Source organism: Apodemus sylvaticus, chromosome 6 (genome assembly GCF_947179515.1).
Source record: "Apodemus sylvaticus chromosome 6, mApoSyl1.1, whole genome shotgun sequence".
Lineage (NCBI taxonomy): Eukaryota > Metazoa > Chordata > Mammalia > Rodentia > Muridae > Apodemus > Apodemus sylvaticus.
In genome coordinates, this window is record NC_067477.1 from 115,451,904 (window position 1) to 115,479,796 (window position 27,893).

A 27,893-nucleotide genomic window follows, 5' to 3' on the forward strand; every position below is an offset into this window, starting at 1 on the left:
ACCAAAGAGCTAAACAATTTAGGGTATCCAATGCTAGTAAATCAGATTCCCCCGTGTGCACGTGGACAGGACAAAAGAGAGTACACCCACCTGCTGTACTCTGAGTCAGCCTGGCAGGCTCCAGCAGAGCCGGGAACAGAAGCCAACTAGTAAACTACAATCTGCACAGCCCCGTCCCCGTCCCCACCCCCACGCCTACGTGTATTACACAGAGCTACTGCCCTCTGTTGGCTGCTTTAAGCATTGCAAGAAGTCAGGTCACCGCGGCTCTGAGATTTTTTTCATTAATTGTTGTTTGGCTGCTTGACTCATTGACACCAGACACCCCAGGAGTGTCTCTGGTTTATGAAGGGAATTTGACTTTATAGAGAAGACAAATTTGTTGGGCGTTTTTACCCCCGAGGAAAGCAGAATGAATCGGGATAATTCATCAGAACCAGACTTTACCATTTTATAGTGATATTTGACTTTCTCTTCCGATTGTCCAACCAAGAAGCCAGCCCCACATGTGAAGAGACGCCTTTCTTGGTTTCATAGCGACTGGGGTTTATTTGGGAACAGCAAATTTACCTGACCTTTAGGTGATGTCAGTTTTGGACAGCAGTCATTACCTGCTCAAATAAATCAAATTCAGATCCCCAGAATCCAACTTGGAGAGGCAGAGTCAGGAGACCCCCCAGAGTAAGCAGGTTGCACAGACTGGCCTATATCAGTGAGCTCTGGGTTTGATTGAGACACCTTGCTTGGTGCTAAGATGGAAGAGCAATTGAGAATCATTCCCAACATCCACCTTTAGCCCCCTCCACACACTCATCCCTGTGCATGCACCCCCCCCTACACTTTATATACATGCAAACACACATACAAATGCACAAACACACACAAAATGGGGAGAAAAAGCTTTCTAAAGTAGTATCTTGTGGAGCCTGTGACTTCGGTCATGCATCCAAAAGTGCTCTATCCCAGGCAAGACAGAAGTGCTGCTGGTGTGCTCGGTGAGGGAACATGAGGACAAACGGGCTGATACGGAAGATGCAGGTGACTATTTCTGGACAACTCCCACACCAAAACAGTATTTTACTTTGTGGATTTTGACCCATTTATTATTATTCCCAAGTTAAGTAAAACTGCTTCATAAGAAGTGACAGAAAAGTGGCAGTGGTGGCACTCACTTGCCTTTAATCCCAGCACTCAACAGGCAGAGAAGCAGGCAGATCTCTGTGAGTTCGGGGCCCGCTTGGTCTTCAGAGTGAGTTCCAGGACAGCGAGGGCTACACAGAGAAACCCTATCTGCATAAATACACAAATAAAACAAGAGAGAGATCAATATCTTTAAAACCCCATATTAAAGCCTGCTGTACATCACTGTGTGTCTATAACTAGGTCACCAGATTTTCCATGTGAACACTTGATTATTCTTCCCACTGTAGCGGGTATATACAAACAAATCCTTGGGCCTTTGATTTTGTTGTCTATATATTGTAGTTAGCCACAAATCACTTGGAGATCTTACTGGGAAGGTAGCAGCCAGGTTTGGGCTCCCCAATTTGCTAAGTGCTTTTCCCAAAGAACCAAGCTAGAACTCTGCGTGAGGAAGAAGCAAGTTTATTTGCTGAACCCACAGTTCTGAAGATCATCGGTCACACCTCTGAACCTCCCCTGAGCAGGCCTTACTGGGCGTGATCCTCCGTGGTTGTTCCAGGTGCACCTGAACACTGGGTCTCACCATGATGGTGACTTAAGCGCAGGCAGGGCTGTGACAAGACCACCTTTCCTCCCTCTTCCTCCAGGCGGCCCTCGTCGGAGGCACCACCATGATCATTGGTCATGTCCTGCCGGACAAGGAGACCTCCCTCGTGGAAGCCTATGAGAAGTGCAGGGCTCTAGCTGACCCCAAGGTCTGCTGTGACTATGCCCTCCATGTGGGAATCACCTGGTGGGCACCCAAGGTAATGGTGTTGATGGGATACCCCCCCACCCCCCACTTCCCCCACCCCCCACCCCCTGCAAAGAAGGCACCAGAGGGCTGGTGTCCAAACGGGTGTGTGCCTGAGCTGGCTGGGGCCTGAAGCTCTCCTATATGCAGGAGCCGCCACCTACCACCACCACTCCAGCTTCCCTGTGTCCTAAACAAAACATTTAGGAGTCCCTGAAGATGGTGGGCAGGCCTATCCTGGCTAACTAAAAGCGCCCGTTTTCCAGCATTCACAGTGAGCATCAAGTTGCAGCAGTGTCCAAAGCCATGGGCTAGACTCAGGAGCACTGGCTCTCTGCACTGAGCACTGGGTGCCAGGATATCCCAATGTGTGCATAAGGTACCAGGAACATCAAGTAGGGAGGACTGCTGAATGGTCAGCTCAGGCAGAGAGCTGTGGCCTGCACATACTGGGAGTTTACAGCACCAACCTGGGACCTGAGACACAGTTTGTCACAGCCTGCCCCGTCTTTCCACTGGGCCAGCATCCTACTGGGCACTGACTTTGCATTTTGCTCTCCAGGTGAAAGCAGAAATGGAGACATTGGTGCGGGAGAAAGGCGTCAACTCCTTCCAGATGTTCATGACCTACAAGGATTTGTACATGCTTCGAGACAGTGAGCTGTACCAAGTGTTTCATGCCTGCAGGGATTTTGGGGCGATCCCCAGGGTCCACGCTGAAAATGGGGAGCTCGTGGCTGAGGCAAGTCTACAGTTGAGGCTGTTGTGTGGGGGTGGGGACAGTGGAGACAGTTTACAGGGACACTTTGACCACCTGTCACTGTCCTTCAAGGCTCACTTAAACCAAGTAGAAAAACCATGTGAGGTGTGAACATCTGCGATGCCAAATCTGAAATCGGGCAGTGGTGGCGTGCACCTGTAATCCCAGCATTCTCAGAGGCAGAGGCAGAGGCAGAGGCAGAGGCAGGCGGATTTCTGAGTTCCAGGCCAGCCTGGTCTACAGAGTGAGTTCCAGGACAGCCAGGGCTATACAGAGAAACCCTGTCTCGAAAAAAAATTAAATCCAAAAAAAAAAAAAAAAAAACCCACCAAATCTTGGTCCGAAATATTATATATATATCCCAAGAGGTTTCTAAGTCTTAGATGATAATTAAGTGTGAATGATAAAATTCTACTATAGCAAAATAATTTTGAGCATCTTTTGAGACGATCTTTTGAGATGAACCATGCAGTTATAAGGAGCAGCAGGACTCTGTTTCCCCACCTCTGTGTCAGAACTGTTAGATCATAAACATCTGTTCTCTGGTACAAAGGATGGGCCACTTGGTTGTCTTGGGGTGAAGCTAATCCTAGGAGTTGCTGATACAAGATTATTTGTTGAGATCTCCAGAGAACCAGCTATAACTTTTAAACTGACTAGCAGTGTTTGTCTTTGGTGCCCGCTGGGTGTTGCTTAGCGACTGGGCTGTGTTTTAAGAATAAGAGCTATCGCACAGTCCTTAAGAAATGAGAAGAGAATCAGGAGATGTTTCCCACAGGGCCCCGGTCTCTCCTTTGGGAAGTGTTCGTTGCAGAAGGAAGCCTGGGACGGTGCTCACTGCCCCTGAGGTCGGGCAGTTTTTTGTACCTCTGTACCTCTGTAATTCTCTTGTCTTTTTCTCCATGTTATTCAGGGTGCTAAGGAGGCTCTAGATTTGGGTATCACAGGCCCAGAGGGAATCGAGATCAGCCATCCAGAGGAGGTAGGAGAAACTTCCCGTGTCCACAGTCAGCTTCTTTTCTTTCACGCAGACTTCCTGTATTTGTTAGCTTTCTGTCACTGAAAATAAGGCCGAGAGGAAAAATTATTATTATTGTTGTTGTTACTTATTATTACTCATGCTTATAGTTTCAACAAATTCAGCGGATGTTCCCACTTGGGCAGAATCTCACGGTGACAGGAACATGTGGCAAAAGAGGGGCTGATCACTTGATGATCAATCAATAAGCAAAGAGTGAAACAGGAAGTGGCCAGAGAACTACCAAGGGAAGAACCACCCCCAGTGACCTTCTTCCTCCAGCTCAGCCTTGCCTCTTGTTTCCAGAAATCCCAACCACTATCTAGAGATCCAGAATTAGTATCATGAGACTATGGGAAACATTACTTATTCACACTGTAACACTCATGAAATCTTTTAGAAGATATGTCAAAAATACATTACATGGCCAGTTTGGGGCCAGCCTGGGCTACATGAGACCCTCTCTCAAAAAATAAGTAAAGGAAAATAAAACTATGTCACCCCATAGGTGAAATCCCTATCTGGAAGCTTCCAAAAATAAATGAAAAGCTTTCTCTATGCCGAGGCGACCCTGGCTCTCCTCGGAAGGACAGGGTAAGCCCCACACCATGATCCACTGAATTCTAATTTCAAGGCGTTGGAGAGACCACCTCAAGGGTCACTTTATGCAGAATTGAATGTGGAGACAAAAGAGACAGACAGGACTCTGCATTCAAAGCCAGGACTCTGCATTCTGAAGACAAGATTCTAACTGAGGAAGAGTTTGAACTTTCCCACCAGAAATGAGCATGTGTCATCTGTCCAGGCCCTGTCACTCATACTGCTCACCGAGGGGAAGGGAAGGCCTGTTGTCCTCTTCTTGTATCCCTGCGCGCACTTTCACAGGGCACTAACTCGGTTGGCCAATGATCTGCCACTGACAGAGTCGCTCTGGCAGAATCGCCGTAGATAAAGAATGCCTTCGTGTGCTGGGGCCCTGTTCAGACATTCTCGCCATTTGCAGCAGAAGCAGCCTCCCCTTTCTCCAAAGCTTAAAAGACAGAGCAATGTGAGGGTAGTGTAGAACCTGTGTTCCCAGCTCTCATGAGGCTGGGCAGAAAGGGCCAGCCTGGGCTACATAGAGAGCCTATCAATCAATTACAGCATGGAGGTAGTTAGGTCTCCAGGAGATCCAGTGTGGTCTACACACATTGGTAGGATGGTCCTACCATCACCCAGGAGCCAGCTTGGCCTGGCCGCCCTGTCCCTGCCAGTCGCTGGCTCAAATGCAGCTCCTGCTTGAGTACCTCAGAATCAGTAGAGAAATCTGCACCAGGGTTGGGAGTGCAGCTCGGTTGGTAGACTTTGCCTGGCTCATGTGAGGTCCTGGCATTCCCAGCGCCACCTACGACCAAAATGGAGTATACACCTGCAGTTCTAGCACTTGAAAGGCAAGAAATCAAGAAGTGTAAGGCCATCCTTGGCTGTGTAGGGAATGTAAGGCCTGCTGCCTAGGCTCCTGGAGACCCGGAGCACTTGATTTACAGGGTGGCTCTGTGACAGCAAGGTTGGCGAAGGGCTGACTCAGGCTCCACCCTAGCTGTCTGTGCCAGGTAAGAGAGGAACGAGCGAGCCTCTGAGCTCTGGCTGATGGGTGATAACAGCGGATCATTGCCACCATCAGCATCTGGGACCTGGGTCCGCGCCAGGCCAGGCTGACCCTCCAGACAACATTCGACAGTGTCTAGGGATGGTTTTAGCTGTCTCAGCAGGGAGAGCAGGTAGACGGCTCATGCTGGAGTCTGATGGATAAAGGTGGCGGGCGCTGCGAACATCCTTCAGTGTGCACACAGCCCCAACCGCAGAGAGTCCTTGGGCTCCAGTGTCAGTGACTCTAACGTACAGGAACCATGCTTGATCTATTTAGGGCTTGTCTGTGATTGCCATTGGAGGATCCACTAGCAGACAGGGAGAGGCGAGACTCTAAGTTGTTTACTATCCTTCCATCCTTCTGTTGCCTTCAAACGTTTGTGTGTGGGGGAGGGGTGCCATAGCACACTGTGGCAGAGTGCAACTCTGTCAGTGCCAGTCAACCAGCTCAGGCCACCAGGCTTCCCAGAAAACACATTTTTTTCCATTAATTTGTTATTTACTTTACATCCTGATCGGAGCTTGCCCCTCCCACCTCTCCTCCCAGCCCCTCCCTCTTCCCTTTCTAAGCCCTTCGTATCATCCGCATCCATGGAAACCCTGATGGCTGGGGCCTGGGGCCCTTGCCAGGGTCTTGCTCCCATCCACAGCCAGCCCGTGGGTGACGCCAGCCCCTGTGGGTGCTGTGTCAGCCGCCCCGGCGATCTCTGTACAGAAAGCCCTCAGGCAGGTGCAGCTGCTTGGAGGAGATAGTAACAGGGTTTCCTTCCCGCCCGTGTTTTTGTGTTTTTAACAGCTGGAAGCGGAAGCCACTCACCGTGTCATCACCATTGCAAACCGGGTAAGTAACTGCCATTCTCCTGGGACCATGGGTCTTGTCTGGAAGCCAGTGCCACAAGTGGCTCTCAGCACCCCAGCCGAATGGACATGTTAGTCCCAGAGATGTGGTGCGCATTGTGCCTGCCCCAGCTCTCTGTCCCACCCCCTAGATCAATGAAGCCACTGAATCTGAGTCAATGTTCAAGTGTAAACGGCTTCCACACTTATAATTTAACCGTATGCCCACTGCTGGGCCTTTGTTTTCAAGCTTCTTTCCCTGGTTTGGTTCAGGTAAAGCCATTAACAAGGCACCGGGAGAGCGTGTCGGGAACCAGCAAGAGAGGGCACCAGAAATCAGAGCCTTGTTCTTTACCTAATAACTACACACTTTCCACTGACTGCCCATCACAGCCCTCTAGTCCGCTACTTCATTATGTGAGATCACAGTGATAGGATCACACCGCTCTGCCCTGGATAGCTGCTGGGGTTCAGCGGGACCAGAGTGAGGGAGAGAGCCACGTGCCTCCGAGAGGCCATCCTTCTTCCCAGCAGATGTCACTGAAGGGTTCAGTTTGCTCAGATAATCAGAACCACAGGCTCTGGAAGGACAGATTTCCAATGGCTCGGGTCCTGGTTGACAATATCAATGCTATGTGCTAGAGTCACAGTCTCAGAAAAGCAAGCTCTCAGGTTCAGCCCTGGAATCAGAAACTGGGATGGTGCCCAGCGGTCTGTACTGAGAGCGTGTCTGCTTTCCCCAGCCCTATGACTCTAATGAGGGATCCTGCATGGGCCCTCCCCTCTAGAACAGTCTAGGCTGCCCTGAAGGATATAAACACTGAGTTGTGGCTTTAGGAATGTGGAAGACAGGGAGACTGGATGTCAGCCAACCCTAGGATTGATTAATCACCTCAGGCCTGTTAGCTCCTTAAAGGTCTGGACCTTGTTCCGTTGTCATGACAACAGTTATACCACCTGCTTTCTGATAGGCACCCAGCCAATAAGAAGGAAGGGTCTGACCAGCCTTCAGCTCCTTGGTTCTTTGCTCAAAGCTGCCCAAGTTAGTTAGGCCATGGACCACATTTGCACAGCTCAAAGGAACAGGTTATTGTATGACAATCCAGATGTTTACAAGATCAGTTTTTTTGTCTGTTAATAAGGTGGCCTTCAGACCACAGGCATCAAAATGTCAGGTACAGAATCTAGGTCATGTTTATGAACAAAAAATAAAATAAAACAGGATAAAAACCCATGCAATCAGAGAAAATCCGAGGCTTACACTCATTAGCTGCAGCCTGAGTCATGTCCCGCGTGGCTGGTGATCCCCAGTGCTGGTTTCCATCTGCTCCCGCCTTGCTGCTCCACACAGTTCTGCATCCTGTTGTGTGCTCAGACCACAGCCCTGCATTCCAAGTGTAAACTACCATCTACTGATGGGTACTGAGGGGCACACAGGGCCATCTGTTGGCACTAGACTGATAAAGGGGTGGTTGGGTGCATGGCAGCTTTATGGGGGGTTCCTGCTACTTCCTGCTGTCTCTTGCCTTTAGACTCACTGCCCCATCTACCTGGTCAATGTGTCTAGTATCTCAGCTGGTGATGTCATTGCAGCTGCTAAGATGCAAGGTGAGTCCATCCTGCCTTACGCTTAGGCACACACTGTGCTGTGGGATTGGAGGAGGTTAAGAGTCTGTCAGCGAACAGTCTTCCAGGCTGGGCTGCTGAGACCACGGATAGCCACAGTATTTCTTTGTAACTGTCTGCCTTGGGGTACCCTGCTCTAGCCTGGGCTCAGTAGGTGAGAAGCAATCCTCTTCCTCACGCATAGCAGCTTTCCAGAAATGTCTATTACCTTGACTAGGTCAGGTAAAATGACCTAAGTCTTAAGTCCACTCACTAACTGGTGACTTTTTGGTCTGTTATGTTGAACTAACAGTTACCTTGGCAACTAACAAAATGCTAAACAGGTTCCAGTGGATGTGGGGGGTCAGAGTGGTGGTGGTGGAGGAAGACACTCGTGAAATAATTCTGTGGGCCCAACCTCCCTTCCCCACTATGAAGCCTGCATCTGACCCCTGAGGAGCACTTACGTGACTCCCAGTGCAGATGCCCTGGAAGTGCCAAAGCTAGCAAGTAGCCTGGGGTGCTGGTAAGGGTCTGGTAACAGGAGGAACGAAGCCAGGGTAGAAACCTGGGAGTGTTAGCCAGCAGCATGGGGCACAGCCTTCATAACATTTTGACATCTGGGCTCCACCTTCTGCCACTCATTCAGCTGAGGTCCCTAGAGGGGTCTCAGCTGGATTATTGGCCCAGCTTGCTGGATGCACCCCTCTTCTGGCTTCCTGCCCTCTGAATCTGCTCCAGATTCTACGCCAGAAGCTCTAAAGCTGTCAAATCACCTGCCTGCCCAGAGAGCAGGCTGGGCTGCCCACTAGGCCCAGAACCTCATGCCTGCCTTACTGCCACCCTGCCTTAACTACCACAGCTATCCATACCACGTTAGAATTCCCAGAATTCCCTTCTACATTCCCTAGCCTCAGAACCCTTGTCTTCTGCCCAGGGTCAACAGAATGTGAAAGGCTCCGGGCTTTCATGCCCAAGGGAGCTGGGACAAGCCTCTCCCAGTTGCTTAGCTCCTTTAACTGTGCAGTGAGCTGCACAGCCCAACTGTGTCTTAGACCAGGGGCTTCAAAGTTATGCTTTCGACTCTTCTTCCAGGGAAGGTGGTGCTGGCCGAGACCACCAACGCGCACGCCACGCTCACGGGCTTGCACTACTACCACCAGGACTGGTCCCATGCAGCCGCCTATGTCACGGTGCCGCCTCTGAGACTGGACACCAACACTTCCACCTACCTCATGAGCCTGCTGGCCAAGTAAGGTGTCTGAGCTGGACGGCACTCCGCACAGAGGCTTTAGGCTTTTAACGTGATGTCCTCTAGATCTAGAAGCCAAACCTGACCTGGGGTTGGTTCTGTTGGTCCACATGGGTGATTTTGCCTGGTCCTCCTTCTCCTGAGCCCAACAGTCACTTGCTATCCTGCTGTTCTCTGACAAGTTGATTTGGAGTGAGAGCATTGGCCAGCACTGCAGAGGCTACGGGCACCTTACCCTGGGGAGCGCTGGGATAGGACTCATCTTTCAATACAAGTGATCCTCTTTTTTCCTGACTGCATTAGTTAAGTTGTTACTGCAACAAAATACCAAAGGAGCAACTTTTAAGAGAGGAAGGTCTTTTTTAGACGCTTTCCAGAGATCCAGTCCTCCACAAAGGCTTGGGAGCAGGTGGCTAGGACTCCACATCTCAGTGCATGAAGAGAGAGCTAGCAGACGCACACTGGCAGTTACCTGTTTAGCTTTCCTCTTTATCCAACCCAGGCCCTCAGCCCATGGGTGGTACCGTCCATCCGTATTCTCCTTCCCTCCATCCTTTCTAGAAAAGCCCTCACAGACTCACCCAGAGGTGTACCTCACACATGCCCTGGCAGTTCTTAATTCAGTCCAGTTGAGGTGGAGATCAGCTGTGCTCACCTTCGCGTCTCCCTATTGTTACTTCAGTTTCTCTCGCCTGGTGTGTCACTTCTTCCTTCTGTGTCTGCCTGCGTTTGTTTGTTCGTTCGTTCGTTCCTTCCTTCCTTCGTTCCTTCCTTCCTTCCTTCCTTCCCCTTTCCCGTCTTCTTCCCTGTTGCACCCTCCTCTGAGCTCCATTCTCTATCCCTTCTGCATCTAATGCTCAACCTCCACCTGGATAAAGCAGCCCGAGGAGCATTCTGGATTTGGCAAGGCGCGTTCATGGAAAAGTTGCTTTTGTTTCCATGAAACTTCTTTATCCTCTGCTAGGGACATCCTCGGGAGAGACATTGCTTTCTCTTCTCTTTGGCTATTAAAGGCCTGTCTGGTTTAGAGCCAGCTCCTTGTCCATGTCCCTGGCTTTCTCTGCTCATGTTGGAGCAGACGGAGGAGAGAGAAAGGTGGGAGCATCTTCTCCATGGCCTGGCGTGTTCATACTCAGCTTCCAGCACCAGCAAAGGACCCCAGGGAGGCCACTGTTAACAGCAGGCCACTGTCTACAGTGCCCCGCCCACACGAAGCTCCCGGGGCTTGACCCTCTCTTTGGTGGGAGAGCAGGCTGGACCACCTGTGTTTCACACAGAATTTGAACATAGGGTAAACCTGTGGGGACAGTGTACAAAAGCACCTCTCAACCCCTGGAAGAGAAGTCTGTCTTTGGGTTCTGACCTGAAGTTTAGGTTTCTAGAAGCAAGAGGGACACATAACCGAGCTATACTGATCAAGGTGTGGTCTTGCCCATCCCTGACCCATCATTGCCCAGTTCCAGACTCTCCTTAAAAGACAATCCGGTAAGTTGTCAGATCTGTGTCAAGTCTCTTGGCAGAGACAAGTTTTCCCCTTTGTCACAAGCTTCCGTCTATGTTTTCTCTCAACACAAAGCTTCCTGGGGAAATGCTAATTGAATGGAGGTGCCCAAGTGATCCCATAAAGAAAGGGGAGAGATTGGGAAAGGCATCGGATGGCAGCTTTGGGACTCCATGCGCACACGTGTGCACCCACATACATGCCAACATGCTCAACACCCATACATGCATGTTTTTAAAATACCATAAGAAAGACTTGATCTCATTCAGAGAATCTTGAAACACTACACTTGCTAATTTACCAAAGGAACAAAAGCACACTAAGTGTCCAGTCCACCCAGACACAAATAGACCGGAAAAGGAAGCGTTCGTTACTCATTGAATAATTTAAGTCTTTATATATATAGCCTGGTTTTCCACTTTAATTATTTAAATAAATTCTCATGTAAGAATTATGATTTCATATGGTAGAGAGATTGTCTTAGTTCCTTTTTAATCAGTGAGCATTGTAAATATGTGCTATTTTATAGGATTCAGGGCTCAAATTAACTGTTTACAGGAATTTATGATTACTGTAATTTTCTCCTAGAACATGTGATTAGTATAATTTATGTGATACAGAATACCGGCTGGAAAACATCAGTTACCTTTTTCTACAAGAGAATCTGAGGGCCTGGAAAGATGGCTGAGCAGTTAAGACCACTGTCTGCTCTTCCAGAGGACCCAGGTTCAATGCCCAGCCCCCACGCAGCAGCTCACAACTGTCTGTTACTCCCTCACACAGACATTCATGCAGGCAAAACACAGATGCACATAAAAAGAAAAACAAACTATAAAAATTATAAAAATAATAATAAAAAAGAGAATCTGGGTTGGTCACCCGTCATTTACTTTCTGGTATAATTCCTTAGGTTTAGCATGAATATAAAGGACAATTCATATTTGTCTTTTATTTTAAAATCTGGCTTCCTGGGCAGGTGAGATGGCTCAGCAGGTAAAAGACAATTGTCTCCAAACCTGACAACCTAAGTGTGATCTCTACAACCCACATGTAAGAAGGAAGAACTGACTCCTGAAAGTGGCCCTCAGATCCCCACACACATGTCAGGGGACATGCTCACACACACATGTGTGCATGCATGATACACACAGATAACAATAAATAGATGAATAATAAATAAGAATTTACTACCATTTGTTCCCACCAGATAAGTGGCACCTGCTTCTGTAGCAGTCGGGTGCTCGGGAAAAGGATAGAAGCTGAGCTGTCTCGGGGTCTCTGGCCCGCAGCCCACTGTCCTGTGTTGGGATCTCCTCTAGTCTGAGCTTCACCTGGGGGTCTCTAAGAAGAGAATGAACCCTGAGATTCCATCATTTCTCATGGCTTCTGCAGGTGCAGAGAGGGTGGGGAGCCTCAGGGGAGACTCTCCTGTTCTGTGGATGTCTCTTCCTGTCTACAGCCCAGGGCGAGGTCAGCCCTGCCACCCAAAGAGCTGAGTCATGGCGCTATGGATTTGCCAGAGACATTAGTCTTTGGCAAGAGCCTTAACTGATGGGCCTGCCAAGTCCCAGGAAAGAATCTTCTCTGTAGCCTGACTGAACAGGCTCTGTTCAGGAGCCTCAAGATCTGCCTTGGCACCGCACCTCACCGCACCAAACCACACCACACCACACCACACCACACCACACCACACCACACCACACCACACCACACCACAGGCGCTGTTCTGATCCCAGGGCCTCCTTCTGAGTGGGCAGGCCAGTAGGTCCATGTGCTTATCTACAAGGGACACAAAATCCTCAGGGCCCCCACCATGCAGTTCCAGCAGTGTCCCTGGTTCCACATGATCTCCTGCTGCAGCCAGGTCCCTCGTAGCCTTGCTTTGCCCTAGTAACGTAAGCATTCTCATCATCGCGGCTTCTAGTACAGGAATCTCTGAACGTGGGTGGTCATTCTGCCTCCATCTTTGCCTCTTTCACCGCCCTTTCCTGGTTCTGTATCTGCCTAAGGTCCTGGTGGAGCCCTTAGCCATTGTAGCCCTTAATTCTCTGAAGACCTTGTCATGGATGCTAACGGTGACAATCCCATCAGCTTCCAGACAGGGACTGTTAAATCCTGGCTCTCTTTTTCTTGAGTGTTGCGGCTCCAAGTCACTTAGCAAGTTTAGTATTGAACTTAAAGTTTTGTCAAACACCTACTATGAACATCCTGCTGGGACAGTGTGGGGCAGGGAGTTGGTAGAAACGAGATGGCATGTGTGCCCTTGTCATTAAGACCCCCTCTTCCATCTCAGCCCAGCAACACCCTCAGCGGTGGGCAAGTTGGTCTCCACCCACTATCCTGGCAGTCACCAACTCAAGCATTACCGGAGTCTTGGGAGAAGCACTGCTCAGCACATCTGCCAGTTCTGTAGACAGAGACATTGTTCATTTAAAGCAAAGCAACAAACCACAGAAGTCACCCAGCAAATAGGCAGCAGAGCTGAGTTGGAAATGGATTCTCGAGGTCCCCGATCCCAAGCTTTGCCCACCCCTTGTCCTTACCCTCAGAGGCATCTGCCTCCCGTTCCCTCAGTCCCCTCACTGGTCGTTTCTCTCTCCCCAGTGACACGCTGAACATCGTGGCATCCGATCACCGGCCATTCACCACAAAGCAGAAAGCCATGGGCAAGGAGGACTTCACTAAGATCCCGCACGGTGTGAGCGGTGTGCAGGACCGCATGAGCGTCGTCTGGGAGAGGGGAGTGGTAGGTCTGCGGCCCCGCCCGTGGGGAAGATCTCAGCAAAGCCCACGCTTAGGGGGGTGCATTAGGGTTCTCTGGAGGAACAGAATCGATGGAACAGAAAGTCCAAGAATCGATAGTTGTTCAGCCCATGAGGTTGGATGTCTCTGCTGAGCTTTAGTTTTATGTTGGAATCCCAAAGAAGTAGGCTTTAATGTCCGTGAAGGAATACCTCAGCACAGTGTGTACATATCACTTGCTAGGGAAAGCAAGGACAGGCAGGCAGAGAGCAAAAGCTTCCTTCTTTCATGTCACACACACACACACACACAACTTCATACATGCTAGGTTGGAAGACTCATCTTAAATCTGGATTCTTTGTGGTTGGAAGGTCCATCCTAAATCTGGGCCACTTTCTGGTAGCAGTATAATGTGTGTGTGTGTGTGTATACATACATATAGTCTTCCAACCTCATATGATCCAGTCAAGAAAAATCCCTCACCACGGCTTAGGTTTTAGTTTATCCCAGTGCAGCTGACAAGCAAGAACAGCCATTGCCACTGCAGGAGCGCTGACCCAGTCACAGCTCCTGTTTTAGGTGAGAGGTCAGTAGTGTCAGAGGTCACGCTTAGCTAGAACAGCATCACTTCACACATGCATGGGAGAAAGGCTTACCCTGTAACATTACCTGTTATTGAAATGTTAAAAGTTCAGCAAAGTATAAGAAAAAATATCCTTACCATTCAATTCCTAGAATTTCAGCATTGCTGTATATGTCTTCCCGGTTCAGTGCATGACGACACGTTAGGCCTTGAATGTTCAGTGGTCTTCCTGCTTCGTACTCCCAAGGATCAGGATTTCAGGTGTAAGCCACTGTGCCTGGCTACCATACATTATTTTAGTGACAGGATTCATCTTTTTTTTTTTTTTTTTGAGACAGGGTTTCTCTGTGTAGCCCTGGCTGTCCTGGAACTCACTCTGTAGACCAGGCTGGCCTCGAACTCAGAAATTCGCCTGCCTCTGCCTCCCAAGTGCTGGGATTAAAGGCGTGTGCCACCACCGCCCAGCCATCTTTTTTTTTCTTCACATTTTAAGTCCTTTTGAGCGTCTTCTTAGAGCACTAAAAAGCCGTGGTCTTTTTGGAACACAGTTTTCAGTACTTGCGGTCAGCCCGGGGCCTTCATCCACGCTAGACTGGAGCCTGGAGCTCCACCTCGGCCTATGTCCCGAGTCTCAGATGTCTTCTTTTAATTGCTGCGTAATGTTCCCTCCAGTGGAAATGCTATATTTAGTTATTCCTTTGAAACTCTTGGCTATTTCCAGTTTTCACACTTCAGATGATGCTGTGAAGAAGTCCTTGTTTAAGAATGTCACCATTTCTAATTACTTCCTTAGAACAGTTTTCTAGAAGGGGATTTTTTGGGTCAAGGGATATGAATATAATATGCTGGATATATTTTGTCTAATTGAATTTCAAAAAAGATAAAGGCTAGGATTTCATTTGAATTCCACCTGTTCTGCCTGTGAAGAGGAGGGGGGTTTTGTTTGTTTGTTTCTGGTTCTGTTTTGTTCTGGTCTTGATCTATCAAGGGATACGCTCAGCACTTGGTACAAGTGCAAAGAGATTTGAAGTACTGAAAACTAAACCACCAGCTCAGGGAGAGGCCGGGAGGTAGCTCAGGACATGTCCCTTGAGAAAGGCACACCGCTGCCTGGCGCAGTGCAGGTAGCTCTTCCAAAACACAGAATATACGGTAGTGTCTCCCACTTACCCACAGTTTCAGGTGATCCACGGTACACAACATGGTAAATGGAAACACTAAATATCATTCATACATTTGGAAAAGTTGTTGTTGTTGTTGTTGTTTTAAGATGGGTTTCACACCCTGGGCTAGCCTGGAACTCACCATGTAACCCAGGCCTTAAACTCATAACAGTCTTACCACAGCTTCCCCGGAGCTAAGGTTACAGGCATGAGCTATTATGCCTTATACTGTAAATATTAAATAAGTTTTGTTACAGTATAGTGTTAGTTATTCTATTGTATTAGTTGTTGTTAGCCCCCCCCCCACTGTGTGTTAACTTGTTTGTGGGTGTGCATGAGAGGGGACAAGCCTAGTATGCACAGGGCTCAGTTCTCTGTGGGTTCAGGCATCCTGTGGGGGCCTTGGAAGAAATCCAACAAACAAGAGGGGACGTTCACTTTTGCACATGAAGGGAAGCCTCTTAGCCATCCCAAGTGGGCACACAGTGCAACCGCTCTTAGGAGGTGCATTTGCCCCAGGCAGGCAGCCCTTGGCACAAGTCACCGGGGTGGCTGGGTGGATGGGGAAGAAAGGAGCGGGCAGGGTGCCAAGCTCTGCCAGTCGACTCACGTGAGACCGTGCATACAGCTCTGCTCGCCTTAGGACCACAGATGCAACCCTCTGAGATAAAAGGGCACCGGGTGGCAAGTGCCCGGGGAAGCCACGCACGGAGCGGGACTGACTGGTATACTCCTGTCACATTCCAGGTTGGAGGAAAAATGGATGAGAACCGTTTCGTAGCCGTCACCAGTTCTAATGCAGCCAAGATTCTCAACCTGTATCCTCGCAAGGGCCGCATCATCCCCGGAGCCGACGCTGATGTGGTGGTGTGGGACCCGGAAGCCACAAAGTAAAGCTTGCCTGCCGCTAGTCTCCTGGGATTGGGGGGCTTTAGGGGTTTTGGAGAATTTGTATTTACAGAACTGCAAAGGCGAATAAGCTTTGCACCATTTCCAAAGTCCCTGTCCCTTCTTTAAGGACACCAGTTAGACGGGGGAAATGCACACCTATATAACCTCCTTTTGCATTAATTCTCTAAAGTCCCATATCCAACCATGGCCCCGTATTTGAGATGCTGAGATGCTTGGGGTAAAGATGCCAACACAAGGATTTTGAGGGCATGGATTGAGCCCTTACCAGACAGCCCTGGGTACCATTCCTTCCTGTTCCGCAGCATCTCTCCACCAAGATGTGCTGTGTTTACCTGTGCTCAGAAGATCTTGTCCCACCCTCATTCCCACCAGGACCATCTCAGCCAGCACCCAGGTGCAGGGCGGAGACTTCAATCTGTATGAGAACATGCGCTGCCACGGTGTACCCCTGGTCACCATCAGCCGGGGACGCGTTGTGTACGAGAATGGCGTCTTCATGTGTGCAGAGGGCACTGGCAAGTTCTGTCCCCTGCGGTCTTTCCCGGACATTGTCTATAAGAAGCTGGTCCAGAGAGAGAAGGTAAGAAGGGCAGGAAGGAGGGTGTGTGGGAAGAGGTCAAAGCCCTTGTTGGGGGACATCTTCACTTGCCCCTTTAACTCTCAGACACTGTCGTCTTATAGATTATTTTTGCATCACTGTGACCAGGATACCTGTATCTGTGACCAGTGAGATCCTCCTGATACCACAGGCGGATTGCCCAGTTCCTTTCCTGTCTTGCTAATGCTAAGGGGACTTCAGAAATCCTAGGTGCCTGTTGTTTCTCTCAAAAAAGACTGTGGGCAGACAGCATGCAACGTTGTAATTGAGATTCATCCCAAAGGATACAGTGCTGCTGATGCTGATGCTGATACTGATGCTGATACTGATGCTGATTCTGATGCTGATGCTGATGCTGATCCTTCTTCTCCTCCTCCTTCTCCCTCAGCCTCCTGCACACGCTCCAACACACTTTCTTCCCCCTCACTGTAGCACTTTTAATATAGTGACTCTCCATAACCTAGGCCAGGACAGCTCTAAGTGACAGAGCAGAGATTGGACCCCTGACTAACTGGTTTGAGCAGTATAACTCCTAGCCCTTTAATATTGTTTCCAGCAGTGGCCCATGCTCAAACAAAGTATATATAGCCTAAGTTCTCGCTGGGTTGTCAGACCAGAGGAAAAGACTGGCCCGTCGGGATCCTGGCAATTGTTGTTCTGACCATTGTGTGTGTCAGAATGCTCACCATGGAGTTCTCCAACCATTACCCTGCCAAACTCCCCAGGAAGGATTCCACCCATGTGGAGGGCAGAGACCAAGGCACTTCCTGCTCACAGGCACTTATACATGTGTGCACATGGTCATCTGATGCAGAATCAAGAAAGGCAATCTTCAGTGCTTAGACTATGGAAGCAAGCAGCCTGTGTGTCGCCTGTGTGTCTTGGGTCCTGTGCAGGGTGGCAGCTGTCATTGGACGATGCTGCTGTGTACTTGGCTCTGACGTGTCTGTCTTTTCTCTTCACTAGACCTTAAAGGTGAGGGGAGTGGACCGCACTCCCTACTTAGGGGATGTCGCCATTGTTGTCCACCCTGGGAAAAAAGAGATGGGAACACCACTGGCAGACACGCCCACACGGCCAGTCACCCGGCACGGGGGCATGCGGGACCTTCATGAATCCAGTTTCAGCCTCTCTGGTAAGGGTGAGGGTGTGGCGGGAGCTGGCTGGCAGGATAAAGGCCCAGGCAGTGGGCCTTTGTATTGCTATGAGGCGTGCAGCGTGTGCTGCTGGAGACATACAGGTTGAAGGCCCAGGAGAGCCAGGCTTGGTCACCAGCGGCTACACAGGCCACAGGCCACAGCTCTCCCGGTGATGTTTTTATCCCTTGAAACACCTTGAGGACATTGCACACAAGGTGCCCCCACAGATGTCCACGACTCAGAAGGACAGCCCTCCCTCCTGTCATTGTCCCCACCTCACTGAAATCCCTGTCACCCTCATTCCTCATTTCTGCCCTCTGACCTTCACACATCACCTGCACCTTTTCTCCGCTTCCGCCATTGGTTTTTTAAGCATGATAAACATTTCAATAACTTTATGTAAAATGTTTCTTTCTTTTGGCTCTGACTCCTAATTTCTCTCCCTACCAGCATACCCTGGCTCTTGTCTATCTACAGAATGCTTTAGGTCTCTCTGTCATCTTCTGACCCTATTTTTTAATATCATGCCCTCCCAGTGACACCAACACTGAGCCTGGGTCCTTTAGACTATGCCTGTCTATGCAATGATACCTCACATACCTCAGATGTCCCCGGTGGGGAACATTGCCTCATAAATGGCGAGATGTTCTCGATGGGGAGCAGACAGAGGCTGTGAGGTATATGTTAGATTTGTTGGGAAGCATCACCACCACTTGAAAGGGCAGTGACCCAGCCTCCCTGACCCCAGGACTAGCCAGAGAGAATCTACTCTACAAGGCCTGTCTCTATTTGGGGAAGAAAGGCAGGAGGAACAAGAGCATAGAGTCCTAAGGGATAGAGAAGGAGGAACACACACACACATACACACACACACACACACACACACCATCCCAGGATAAGAGAACACACCTCCGAGGCCCCGCCCACTGAGGCCCCACCCACCGAGGCCCTGCCTACTGAGTCCCAGCTTTGTCCCAGCAGACAGCAACTTGTGCCAGGGACCTGTGGTTTCCACTGGAGGTGCTGGTGATCTGTGGAGAGGAGTTGCCGAAAAACATGCACCCCAAAGGGCTAGTCCCATAAGCAGTGAGACATACCCACTGGGTGGTGTTTCTGGAGTACTATCCAAACACACTGAAGTTTTGCCAGTCCAGGGATTGGATTCCTAGGACCTGAGCACCCAGGGCTGTGGGGCCTGACTAGCCGGTGGCCTCTTCTGCCCCAGTCCAAGAGCCATGATTGGACAGTGGCTCCTTCAGACACAGCAGACCTCAAGTTGCCTGTCATCTCTCTTCTAGCCCCAAGTCTTAATCAGTTGAAGATGGGGAGCGCTGGTGAATGTCCCACTGAGGTCTCTGGGACACTAGACCCTCCCTCTGAGTCTTAGAATCCCAAGGTGTGGGCCTTTGCTTATATGGGTCTTCCATTTCCCAGAACAGTTACTGGTTTCCTGCTTCGGTCTCTGGTCTACTCACTGAGACCTGTGTCTGAAGGATAACTGACTAGTCCCTTGGTCTGATAGTACAAGAGAGACTCAGTGTGCTGTCCGTTAGAGCGAGTGAGAAGGCTCATAATGTTGGCTCTGAGTCAGAAAACCTGGTTTCAAACCCAGGCTCTTCAAAGCCCCTATACTGTAAAATGTGGAAATCATATAATGTCCCCGAGCCCTGGTTTTCTCATCCAGATAATGGAATCGAGGCTCACTCAGTCAGTAAAGCACTTACCTTGTAAGCACAAGGACCTGGGTTCAATCCCAAGAAACCATGCTTTAAAAGCCAGGCGTGGGCTGGGGTGATGCCTTAGTAGTTAAGAGCATGAACCTAGGTTCAGTTCCCAGTTTCCCAGCACCCACGAACTGCCTGCCATCCAGAAGCTCCAGGAGAATCCGGCACCTCCTTGGGCACGTGCACATGCACAGCTCCAGGCCTGTCTTAAATTAGGCAGGCAGGATTCTCTGTCCTCCAAGGACGCATACACATTAAGGGAGGGGTGGGGAGAGGAAAAAGAACATGCCCACAGAAGGCTTCACCCAGCCCCTGGGTCCCTGGTGTCAGGGGCCTGTTAGCCCAGCCCTAGCCTGATTGACCCTGATTGCCCTGCTTCCTTTCTACAGGTTCTCAGATTGACGACCACGTTCCAAAGCGGGCCTCAGCTCGGATCCTTGCGCCCCCTGGAGGCAGGTCTAGCGGTATTTGGTAAAAGGCTCTGACCAGCGCCCCCAACAAGTGAGGCTGCTCTACCACCACCTGCCTGCACCTTCCGGCCACAGCTGCAGTGGGTGGGGGAGGTTGGGCAGGACAGCGCACCACCAGTGGGGGCTCCAGGAACCAGGGAGCCCTCCCCTTGTCTGAACGTGATTCACGGGGCTTTGATCCACCCCTAACAAGGCACTTTGAGCTGTCCCCCCGCCCTGTTCCTTCCTTCCTTGGCCCTGGGGTTTCTCTGGACCCCAGAAGCCCATACTATGCACAGCACCCAATGCATAGCACCTGGCCCCACCCCATCCTCTCACCGTGACCTCCCCGCGCTGGCTCTGGGAAGGCCCGGACTTTAGTGCTCTGCCCTGCTGCCCACCCAGACAGGTGTCCAGAGCACTTTAGCAGATGTGTTTTATAAGTAAGGGCCTTCCCCTTCACCCCTTAGGCCCCATGGTGACATTTTCCCAAGTCAGACAGGTGTCAACTCCCCAGCCATGCCCAAGGTGTCCCACTCACCCCAGCTGTACCTGCGAGGGTACAGTCAGGACACCCCGAGTGTGGCTGTGCTTGGGACACCCTGTGCCCTTAGCTAGCCTCTTTCGTTCCCTACCCATGCCCTCTGGGAGTCCCAAGCCCCAGAAGGGTAGCTGGGTGGGCATGCGGCTGGTGCCAGGCGCGTGTAAATGGTTTTGTTTTGCACGTTTGGTTTGCGCAGTGGTTTGGTTTGACTTGTTCGTGCACCCTGTGGAAAATAACGGTGCTTCGTGTCACTAGCATAGCATAGAATCGGGAATAGATTTGGTTTGTAGGAGATGCTGCACTCACCACCAACCAGACAGTACGGGGCAGAGGCAGGGGCAGGCTGGCCCCCTGGCCCCTTCCTCCCAACCCAGGGTCCTTTTGCTTCCGGAAGCCCTGTACCATGATTCCCTTATCCCACCCCTCCTACCACCCCTCCTACTTCCCCACATTTAAATGATCCTGGATGTTGACCTTGGAAACCTTCAGGCCGCATATCTGCTCCTGGTCACTCCCAGCTGTAACCCCATATCCACACCCTCATACCCAACACAGCTTCCTATAACTTGCCCCTGCAGGGCAAGGCCTAGCTACTCCTCCTGTGTGACTAGTAAGAGGCCTCATACCTGCTGAGAAAGGGGGAGTAGGAGAAGGTTGCCTAGCCAGCCTCCAGGGAAGGGACTTCAACCCACAAGGCTTAGCTGGAGAATCCACCCCACTGCACAAGTGCTGTGTCTGGGATCCTCAGACTAAGCTCTTGTTGGCTACTGGTTGGCCCCACCCCGTCTCAGAAGCTCCTTGGAGGTCCTCGTAGGCGGCTACCCAGTCTGGGAAGCGGCTCAGCTGTCTGCCTTTGGTAAGCCTCATCCCTGCCCCTCTTCGGCAAGTGATCTCACTTTTGTTTGAGCTCCACACGCGTGTCAGAGGCCCCAGAGAGTGTCAGTCACCCCTGCACGCGTTTGTCTTACTTTGGGCACATCAAAGTACGCCCGTGTGTACTCTCACTAGGTCGGCTTGACAGGTAAACTTGACAGGAGCTTCTGAGACAAGGCGGGGCTCGCCACTCTCCCCCATTTCACAAATTAAAAACTGAGGCCCCAAGGGTTTAGGCCCCAGAAGTGTCCATGACTGCACCTATGGCCTTGGCTATCTAACTTAGAGGTGGGAAACAGTTGTGGATTGATGTCGGGCCCACTAGGAGTTTAACCAGATAGAACGCTTTCTTCCTGAGGGCGAGTCTGCCTTGCTTTGCACAAGCCGGTTTTATCTTTGTCATGAACTAACTAATGTATCCTCTTGGTTTGAGCCTGGACTAGAAAAGTGTTAGGAACTTGCGTACGGTTTTAGTTGAACCCAGTGTCCTCACTTAGGAGCTGAAGGGACAGATAAGCCAGAGGACTGAGGTAGCCCCAGGAACAGTAGGTAATGACCCTAGAGAAGCCTTCACAGGTAACGAACAGTGACGCTGACCCCTGGTGCAGTGTCTGTCTCTCTCTTTCTCTCCCACCCTCCCTCTCCTTCCTTCTCTTCCTCTTCTTCTTCCTCCCCTCCTCATCTTCTCTCTTTTTATTCTTCTTGAGGCAAAGTCTTGTCTAGGTAGCCTAGCCTTGAATTTACAGAAATCCTGCCTTTGTTTTCCCAAGTACTGGAATTACACACATAAGCCACCACACGTCATCTTTGTCTATTTCTGCTCTTGCTGGGTCATGGGCCTTGGGCAGATGCCAAAGATCCGAAGGGTGGTAGGGCCCACTGGGCAGGCCACCTGCTTTACCAGGTGCCTGGACCAGGTGCCTTTACCATGGGCCAGGAGCGCTTTACCCTCTCTGAGCACCTCCACCTGAGAAGTGTGTTGTCTGAAGTGGTGGCACGTTCACGGGGCCACTGTGGGCCTTCTACTTGATCCTCCCTGCCCTTTGAGACCCTAGCCCACCCTTCATAGACTGTGTGCTCACCCAGGAGCTTCTAACCAGGAGGCTTAAAGAGCCAAACAAACCATCATCCCCCGGTGTCCACTCCCTGCCCCATATAGAGCTCCAGCCAGCCCATCACAGGTCCGGTGGCTGCTGGCTGGAGCGAAGGGGTCTCTGGTTGCACCGAATGCAGCTCTCAAACTGGTCTTGTACTTGCTGAATAAACACTGTTGTTCTTGCCTTAGCTGCTCTCTAGGTTTGTGGGGTTAACTTAACAGAAAATTGTGCTACTGTGTGTATGTGTGTGTGCGCGAGTGTGTGCGAGTGTGTGTGTGTAGTGCTAGGAGTCCACAATAGGTCACTTGTCAAGCCAATGCCGCATTGAGGGCATCTCTTATATTGACCCAAGAACCACGGAACCACACGGAAGCCAAACCCTTCCAGCTTCTGAGGTGGCAGACACAGCCTGGGGTCAGAAAGGAGCTGTCAGGAGCCCAGCACCCAAGTGACTTCCTCACTCCTCTGTAAATGTCATGGTGCTAAGCTTGTATCAATCCCGAGATGGCACATGGCCCTGTGCTTTGGCCACTGTTTGAGGCAAAACAAAACAGCCCAACACGTTGTGTTCTGGTGCAGGTTTGTATTAAACTGTAGCTACTTCTCACTCGGCCTCTGTTGTGTTTTTTCGAGAAGAGGCAGCCTGGCAGAAAGCCTCCTCTGCAGCGGTTATATGTCGCTTCCGTTGCTAGGGAACAGCTTTGATCCAGGACTCTGATCCGGTGGCAGCTCACTGGGAGGTCTGGACAAGGTCTGGAGTTACAAAAATAATAAGTTTAAAAATAAACATTTGTGTTAAGGTCATCCCTCTCCCGGGAAAGCCCAGGATTTCTGATGGTGGAAAAGAAAATTTTCAGCCAGATTTCTTGGGACAGTTGGCATGCTATCTGAAATAGGAAAATCAGAGGAGGCATTGGAAACAAATAGAGAAGGTTCTAGACCCCCTGTCTTAGTTAGGGTTTCATTGCTGTGAAGAGACGCCATGACCAAGGCAACTCTGTAAAGGCAAACATTTAACTCAGGGCAAGTTTACAGTTTCAGTGGTTCAGTCCATTATTGTGGAGGGAAGTGTCAGTATCCAGGCAGACATGGTGCTGGAGAAGGAGCTGAGAATTTTTTTTCAGATTTAATTATTAGGTACACAGTGTTCTGCCTGCATAGATGCCTTCGTGCCAGAACAGAGCCCTAGATCTCATCAAAGACGGTTGTGAGCCACCATGTGGTTGCTGAGAATTGAACTCAGCACTGCTGGAAAAGCAGTCAGTGCTCTCAACCTCTGAGCCATCTCTCCAGCCCAAGTTCTACATCTAAATCTGCAGGCAGGCAGGATGTGTTTCACACTGAGTTAGCTTGAGCATTTAAGACCTCAAAGCACTGCCTCCTCAGTGACACACTTCCTCCAACAAGGTCACACCTAGTAGTGCCACTCCCTATGCCCAAGCATTCAAACATAAGAGTCTCTGGGGTCTAAACCTATTTAAACTTTCCACTCCTTGGCCCCAATAAGCTTATAGCCATATCATAATGCAAAATGCACTTAGTGCAACTTCAAAGGTCCTCATAGACTATCATAGTCTCAACAATCTTTAAAAGTTCAAAGTCTTTTCTGAGATTCATGCGATCTCCTAACTGTAATCCCTTATATCAAGATAAAAAAGCAGGTCACATACTTCTGACATATCATCACAAGATAAAAATTACCATTTCAAATCATAGGGAAGGGAGCACACTGAGGAAACACTGGACCAAAGCAAGACTGAAAACCAGCTGGGCAAACTCCAGACTCTGCATCTCCATGTCTGATGTCAGAATGCTCGTCAGATCTCCAACTCCTTTCAGCTTTGTTGACTGCAACACACTTCTTTCTCTTGGGCTGGTTCCACTTCCCTGTTAGCTGCTTTCCTCAGCACGCAGCCCACAGCTCTGGCAACCCTAACATCTTGGGGTCTCCCAGGCAATCCAGGTTCACCTTCACAGCTTCGTGCAATGGCCTCTGGGCCTCCATGCAGGGACACCCCTGTCATGCATTTGGCTTCAGCACCTCTCCTTAATCACAGAGGGTGATCTCGACTCTAAAGCCAGAACCACGTGGCTGAAGCTGCCAAGGTCTGCTGCTAGCTGCAGCTGGAACATGGCCCCCTTGCTCAGTGACATTGTCACCAGATTTCTGTTCCCGATGGTTTCCTTCACTACCTAAGCTTGGCTGTCGTGGAACTTGCTCTGTAACCCAGACTGGCCTTGAACTCAGAGATCTACATGCGTCTGTCTCTTGAGTGCTAGGATTAGTTATCCCAAGGCCTCAGTGTCTTGGAAGGGCCTTTGCCTGCTCGCTTGCCTTCTAGAACACCACCATTTAGTATGGCAACTAGACCTCAAAAGCCCTTGAGTGTTAGGAGAGATTACCTGGTTAAGCTCACACTAAAATGAGTGAAGTACAAGCTATAGTCATAGCAGCAATTGGAAGGTTGAGATGGGGGTGAGGCCAGCCTGGATCACATATACATAGACCCTGTCTCAAAGTGAGTGTATTTTAATTTTAGTACTGTGGGGTACCTTGTGATGATTTCTTTCTTTTTTTTTTTAAAGATTTATTTATTTATTGTATATATGTGAGAACAATGCCACACTCTTCAGAAGAGGGCATCAGATCCCATTAAAGATGGTTGTGAACCACCATGTGGTTGCTGGGATTTGAACTCAGGACCTCTGGAAGAGCAGTCAGTGCTCTCAACTGCTGAGCCACTGCCCAGCTCTTGTAGTGATCTCTTGACGCTTGGAAGATATAACCCTACTGAGGAAATTCTAGATGATGGAGAAGATCTGGAGAGCACACTGGGGAGCACAGTAGATTTTGACTAATCTATGCTAAATACATGAACTGGGGGGGAAAGACACAACCTGTAGTCCTAGAACTCAGGAGGCAAAGGTAGGCAGGGCTACAGAGAGACCCTGTCTCCAAAACAAAAAGAAAAGGTACAGTCACATGTGATCGACTATTTGCATAGTCTGAGGCAGTGTATAGGTGCTTACTTGGGAAGACCCTGGATACCTTAATATATGTGCAGTTGAAAAAGAATCACAGTTTTGGACTTAAAAATTAGGATCAGACAGGAGAACCAGCAGCTATGCCATTATCAGTCTTGATTTCTTGGAATTACAGGTTGACTCCCATGTGGGCAAAAGTGACATTAGAAACTGTGGCAGTGGCTCATGGGAACCCTAAGTGTAAAGAAGAGACCATGATACTGGGAAGGGTAGACACTATCATCCCAATTGATTTTTTAAAAGTGATTTATTTTGTTTTGAGACAGAATTTCACTAGGCAGCCCTGGCTGGCCTGGAACTATGTAGACCAGGCTGACCTTGAACACATAGGGATTAAAGGTGTGCACCACTATGCCTGACAATGGAAGCTTGCACAAAACATTGCCAACAAGCAGCACATTGAGCGTACCACAATGTAAAAGTTTGTTTTAAAACCACCTTGCTCTGCTCAATGTCTTGCACCCTGAATGAGTATTGGTTTCTGGTGAGTCACATGAATGCACTGGAAATTTTCTTGATATGCATATTTTTCACATTTTATTTTAAAAGGAAACCATTTGAGATGAGATTTCTGTATGTCATTTCTCAAGGGACAGACTGACAACATGGTTATAGGAATTTAAGTTCTCCAAGGCCCTCTGGGGGGCAAATCCTCCGAAAGCCAAGCTCACCCAACTGAAAACTTGTCCATAGCTCTGCCTGCTTTGAAGATGTCATCTAACCAGTGCCTCTGTGTTGCTGGAAATCTTCATTGTAAACTGGCCTGAGTCAGGCAGGATTGAGGACCCTGCAGTGCCCCCCGCCAGCAGTACCACCATGCCACATTTCAAGGCACCTGAGGAGTTAATGTCACTGACAGACTTTTGGGAAAGGCTTTCACCTCTTCATGCCTGAGGAACTGAAACTACAGGGAAGGGGCTGGGTTTTGAGTGTTTTGAGTCCTAAGGACAAGACACTTGAGTCACAGTGCCTTGCGGGTCTGCTGCCACTGCAGTGGTCATCAGAATTCCTGGTGGCCCAGAGGAGGAACTTGAGGCCTGTCGTAGACATCTTAGGAAGAGTTGCTGTGTGGGGCTGCTGTTGTTGACTCAGATGTCCAACATCTTTGTGAGTAAACCATCTGCAGTGTAGCCCAAGTAGTATCTTTCTGCAGAACGCTTTGTAATTTCTCTCGGGTGTCTGCATTGTGGTTGTGAAACTCCAGAGAATCAGTAGCAGGGACCATGGAAGAATGCTGCCTTCCATTCTGTTCCTCAGATACCACTCTTTCATCTGTCATCGTGGTCATGAGAACTGGTATCCCAGTTTCGTTCTCTAGTCTAAGCCAACACTTTGGGGATTATAATGGTCCAACTCTATGCGAGCCAAGTGGGGCTGCCTCCTAGACCAGAGGTCTGGAGTTGCTCACGGGGCCCAGGGGCTCTCAGCCAGGGGAAGTTTGTCCTCTAGGAGACAAGAGTAGGAAATATTTGGACATTCTCTTGGCTGCCACAACTTGGTGGACGAGCACTACTGGAATCTAGTGGGAAGAGCTCCAGAACCCCACCTCGCAGTCCACTCGGGATGCACTCGGGGCAGCCGCAGTACCAAGGAACTCTTCAACCCAAACTGTCAACAGCAGTGAGATGAAGAGAGAGCTAAGTACACAGCTTGATAAATCTGAGTTCAAGGCCAGCCTGGTCTACAGAGTGAGTTCCGGGACAGCCAGCGCTATACAGAGAAACCGTCTTGAAAAAAAAAAAATCCATGTGAAGCTTAATGGTGGAATGAGATCATTGCTTTAGAAAATTGTATTAGGAAGTTTTAGGGAGGCAGAGCTAAGTTTGTGATGCAGTTCTGTGTGGCAAGACATTCTGGATGAAAAGCGTCACGCACAGGGTTGGACCACAGCATCCCAGGACCGGTGAGAGGCAGGACCCCAAGGAGTCGTACCATGTTCCTCCCATGGCTTCACCTGTCAGTCCTCTGCCACCAAGATCAGGAACCATGTTGTACCAGGTCCTGTTTGACCACCATGCAGTGCTACAGGAAACAAGGCCACGTGTAGATCCGACTGAGGATCAAAGTGCAGACAGGGTTCAACAGAAAGTGACAGCTTAATCACTGTCACATCTCAATTCTTTATCAAATGTATAGACTTTCTGTTATACTAGCGTGTAAACTAAGCCCCTGTCCAGGAACTACCTTGTGGCGTGTAGAGGAAAGGACCCTTTTAAAACTCAAGGAAGGGTGCTTGCAAAAGGAAGTGGGCATTGTGGCTAAAAGAAAATTCGGAGAGTCTGTGAATGGTTGACACACTGTACATCGGATGGGTCAGGTATTTGATGAGGCAGTCCTGTCTTTCCTGTTTACATGACATCTTTTTCTCAAATGTCTCGGTGTAAGGTATAAAAGCAACTTGCGGGAACTAAGTACACAACTTGATACGTCTGTATAAAACGAATATGAAGCTGGAGACAGAACACTGCCAGCACCTGGGAAATCTG

The 27,893-nt window shown here is 49.7% G+C and overlaps 1 protein-coding gene across 1 annotated transcript in view; it reads left to right on the top strand.

The window, feature by feature from the left end:
• The window catches only part of Dpysl5 (dihydropyrimidinase like 5), an 86,489-nt gene extending 63,520 nt beyond the window's left edge, over positions 1-22,969 (top strand). The window contains exons 3-13 of the mRNA XM_052186223.1: positions 1,791-1,949; positions 2,499-2,678; positions 3,610-3,678; positions 6,140-6,184; positions 7,713-7,788; positions 8,881-9,037; positions 13,143-13,284; positions 15,774-15,916; positions 16,311-16,518; positions 17,503-17,671; positions 19,789-22,969. Of these exons, the coding sequence (XP_052042183.1) occupies positions 1,791-1,949; positions 2,499-2,678; positions 3,610-3,678; positions 6,140-6,184; positions 7,713-7,788; positions 8,881-9,037; positions 13,143-13,284; positions 15,774-15,916; positions 16,311-16,518; positions 17,503-17,671; positions 19,789-19,874 (1,434 nt within the window). The 3' untranslated portion in view covers positions 19,875-22,969. The remainder of the gene's footprint in view (positions 1-1,790; positions 1,950-2,498; positions 2,679-3,609; positions 3,679-6,139; positions 6,185-7,712; positions 7,789-8,880; positions 9,038-13,142; positions 13,285-15,773; positions 15,917-16,310; positions 16,519-17,502; positions 17,672-19,788) is intronic.
• The last annotated feature ends 4,924 nt before the right edge of the window (positions 22,970-27,893 follow it).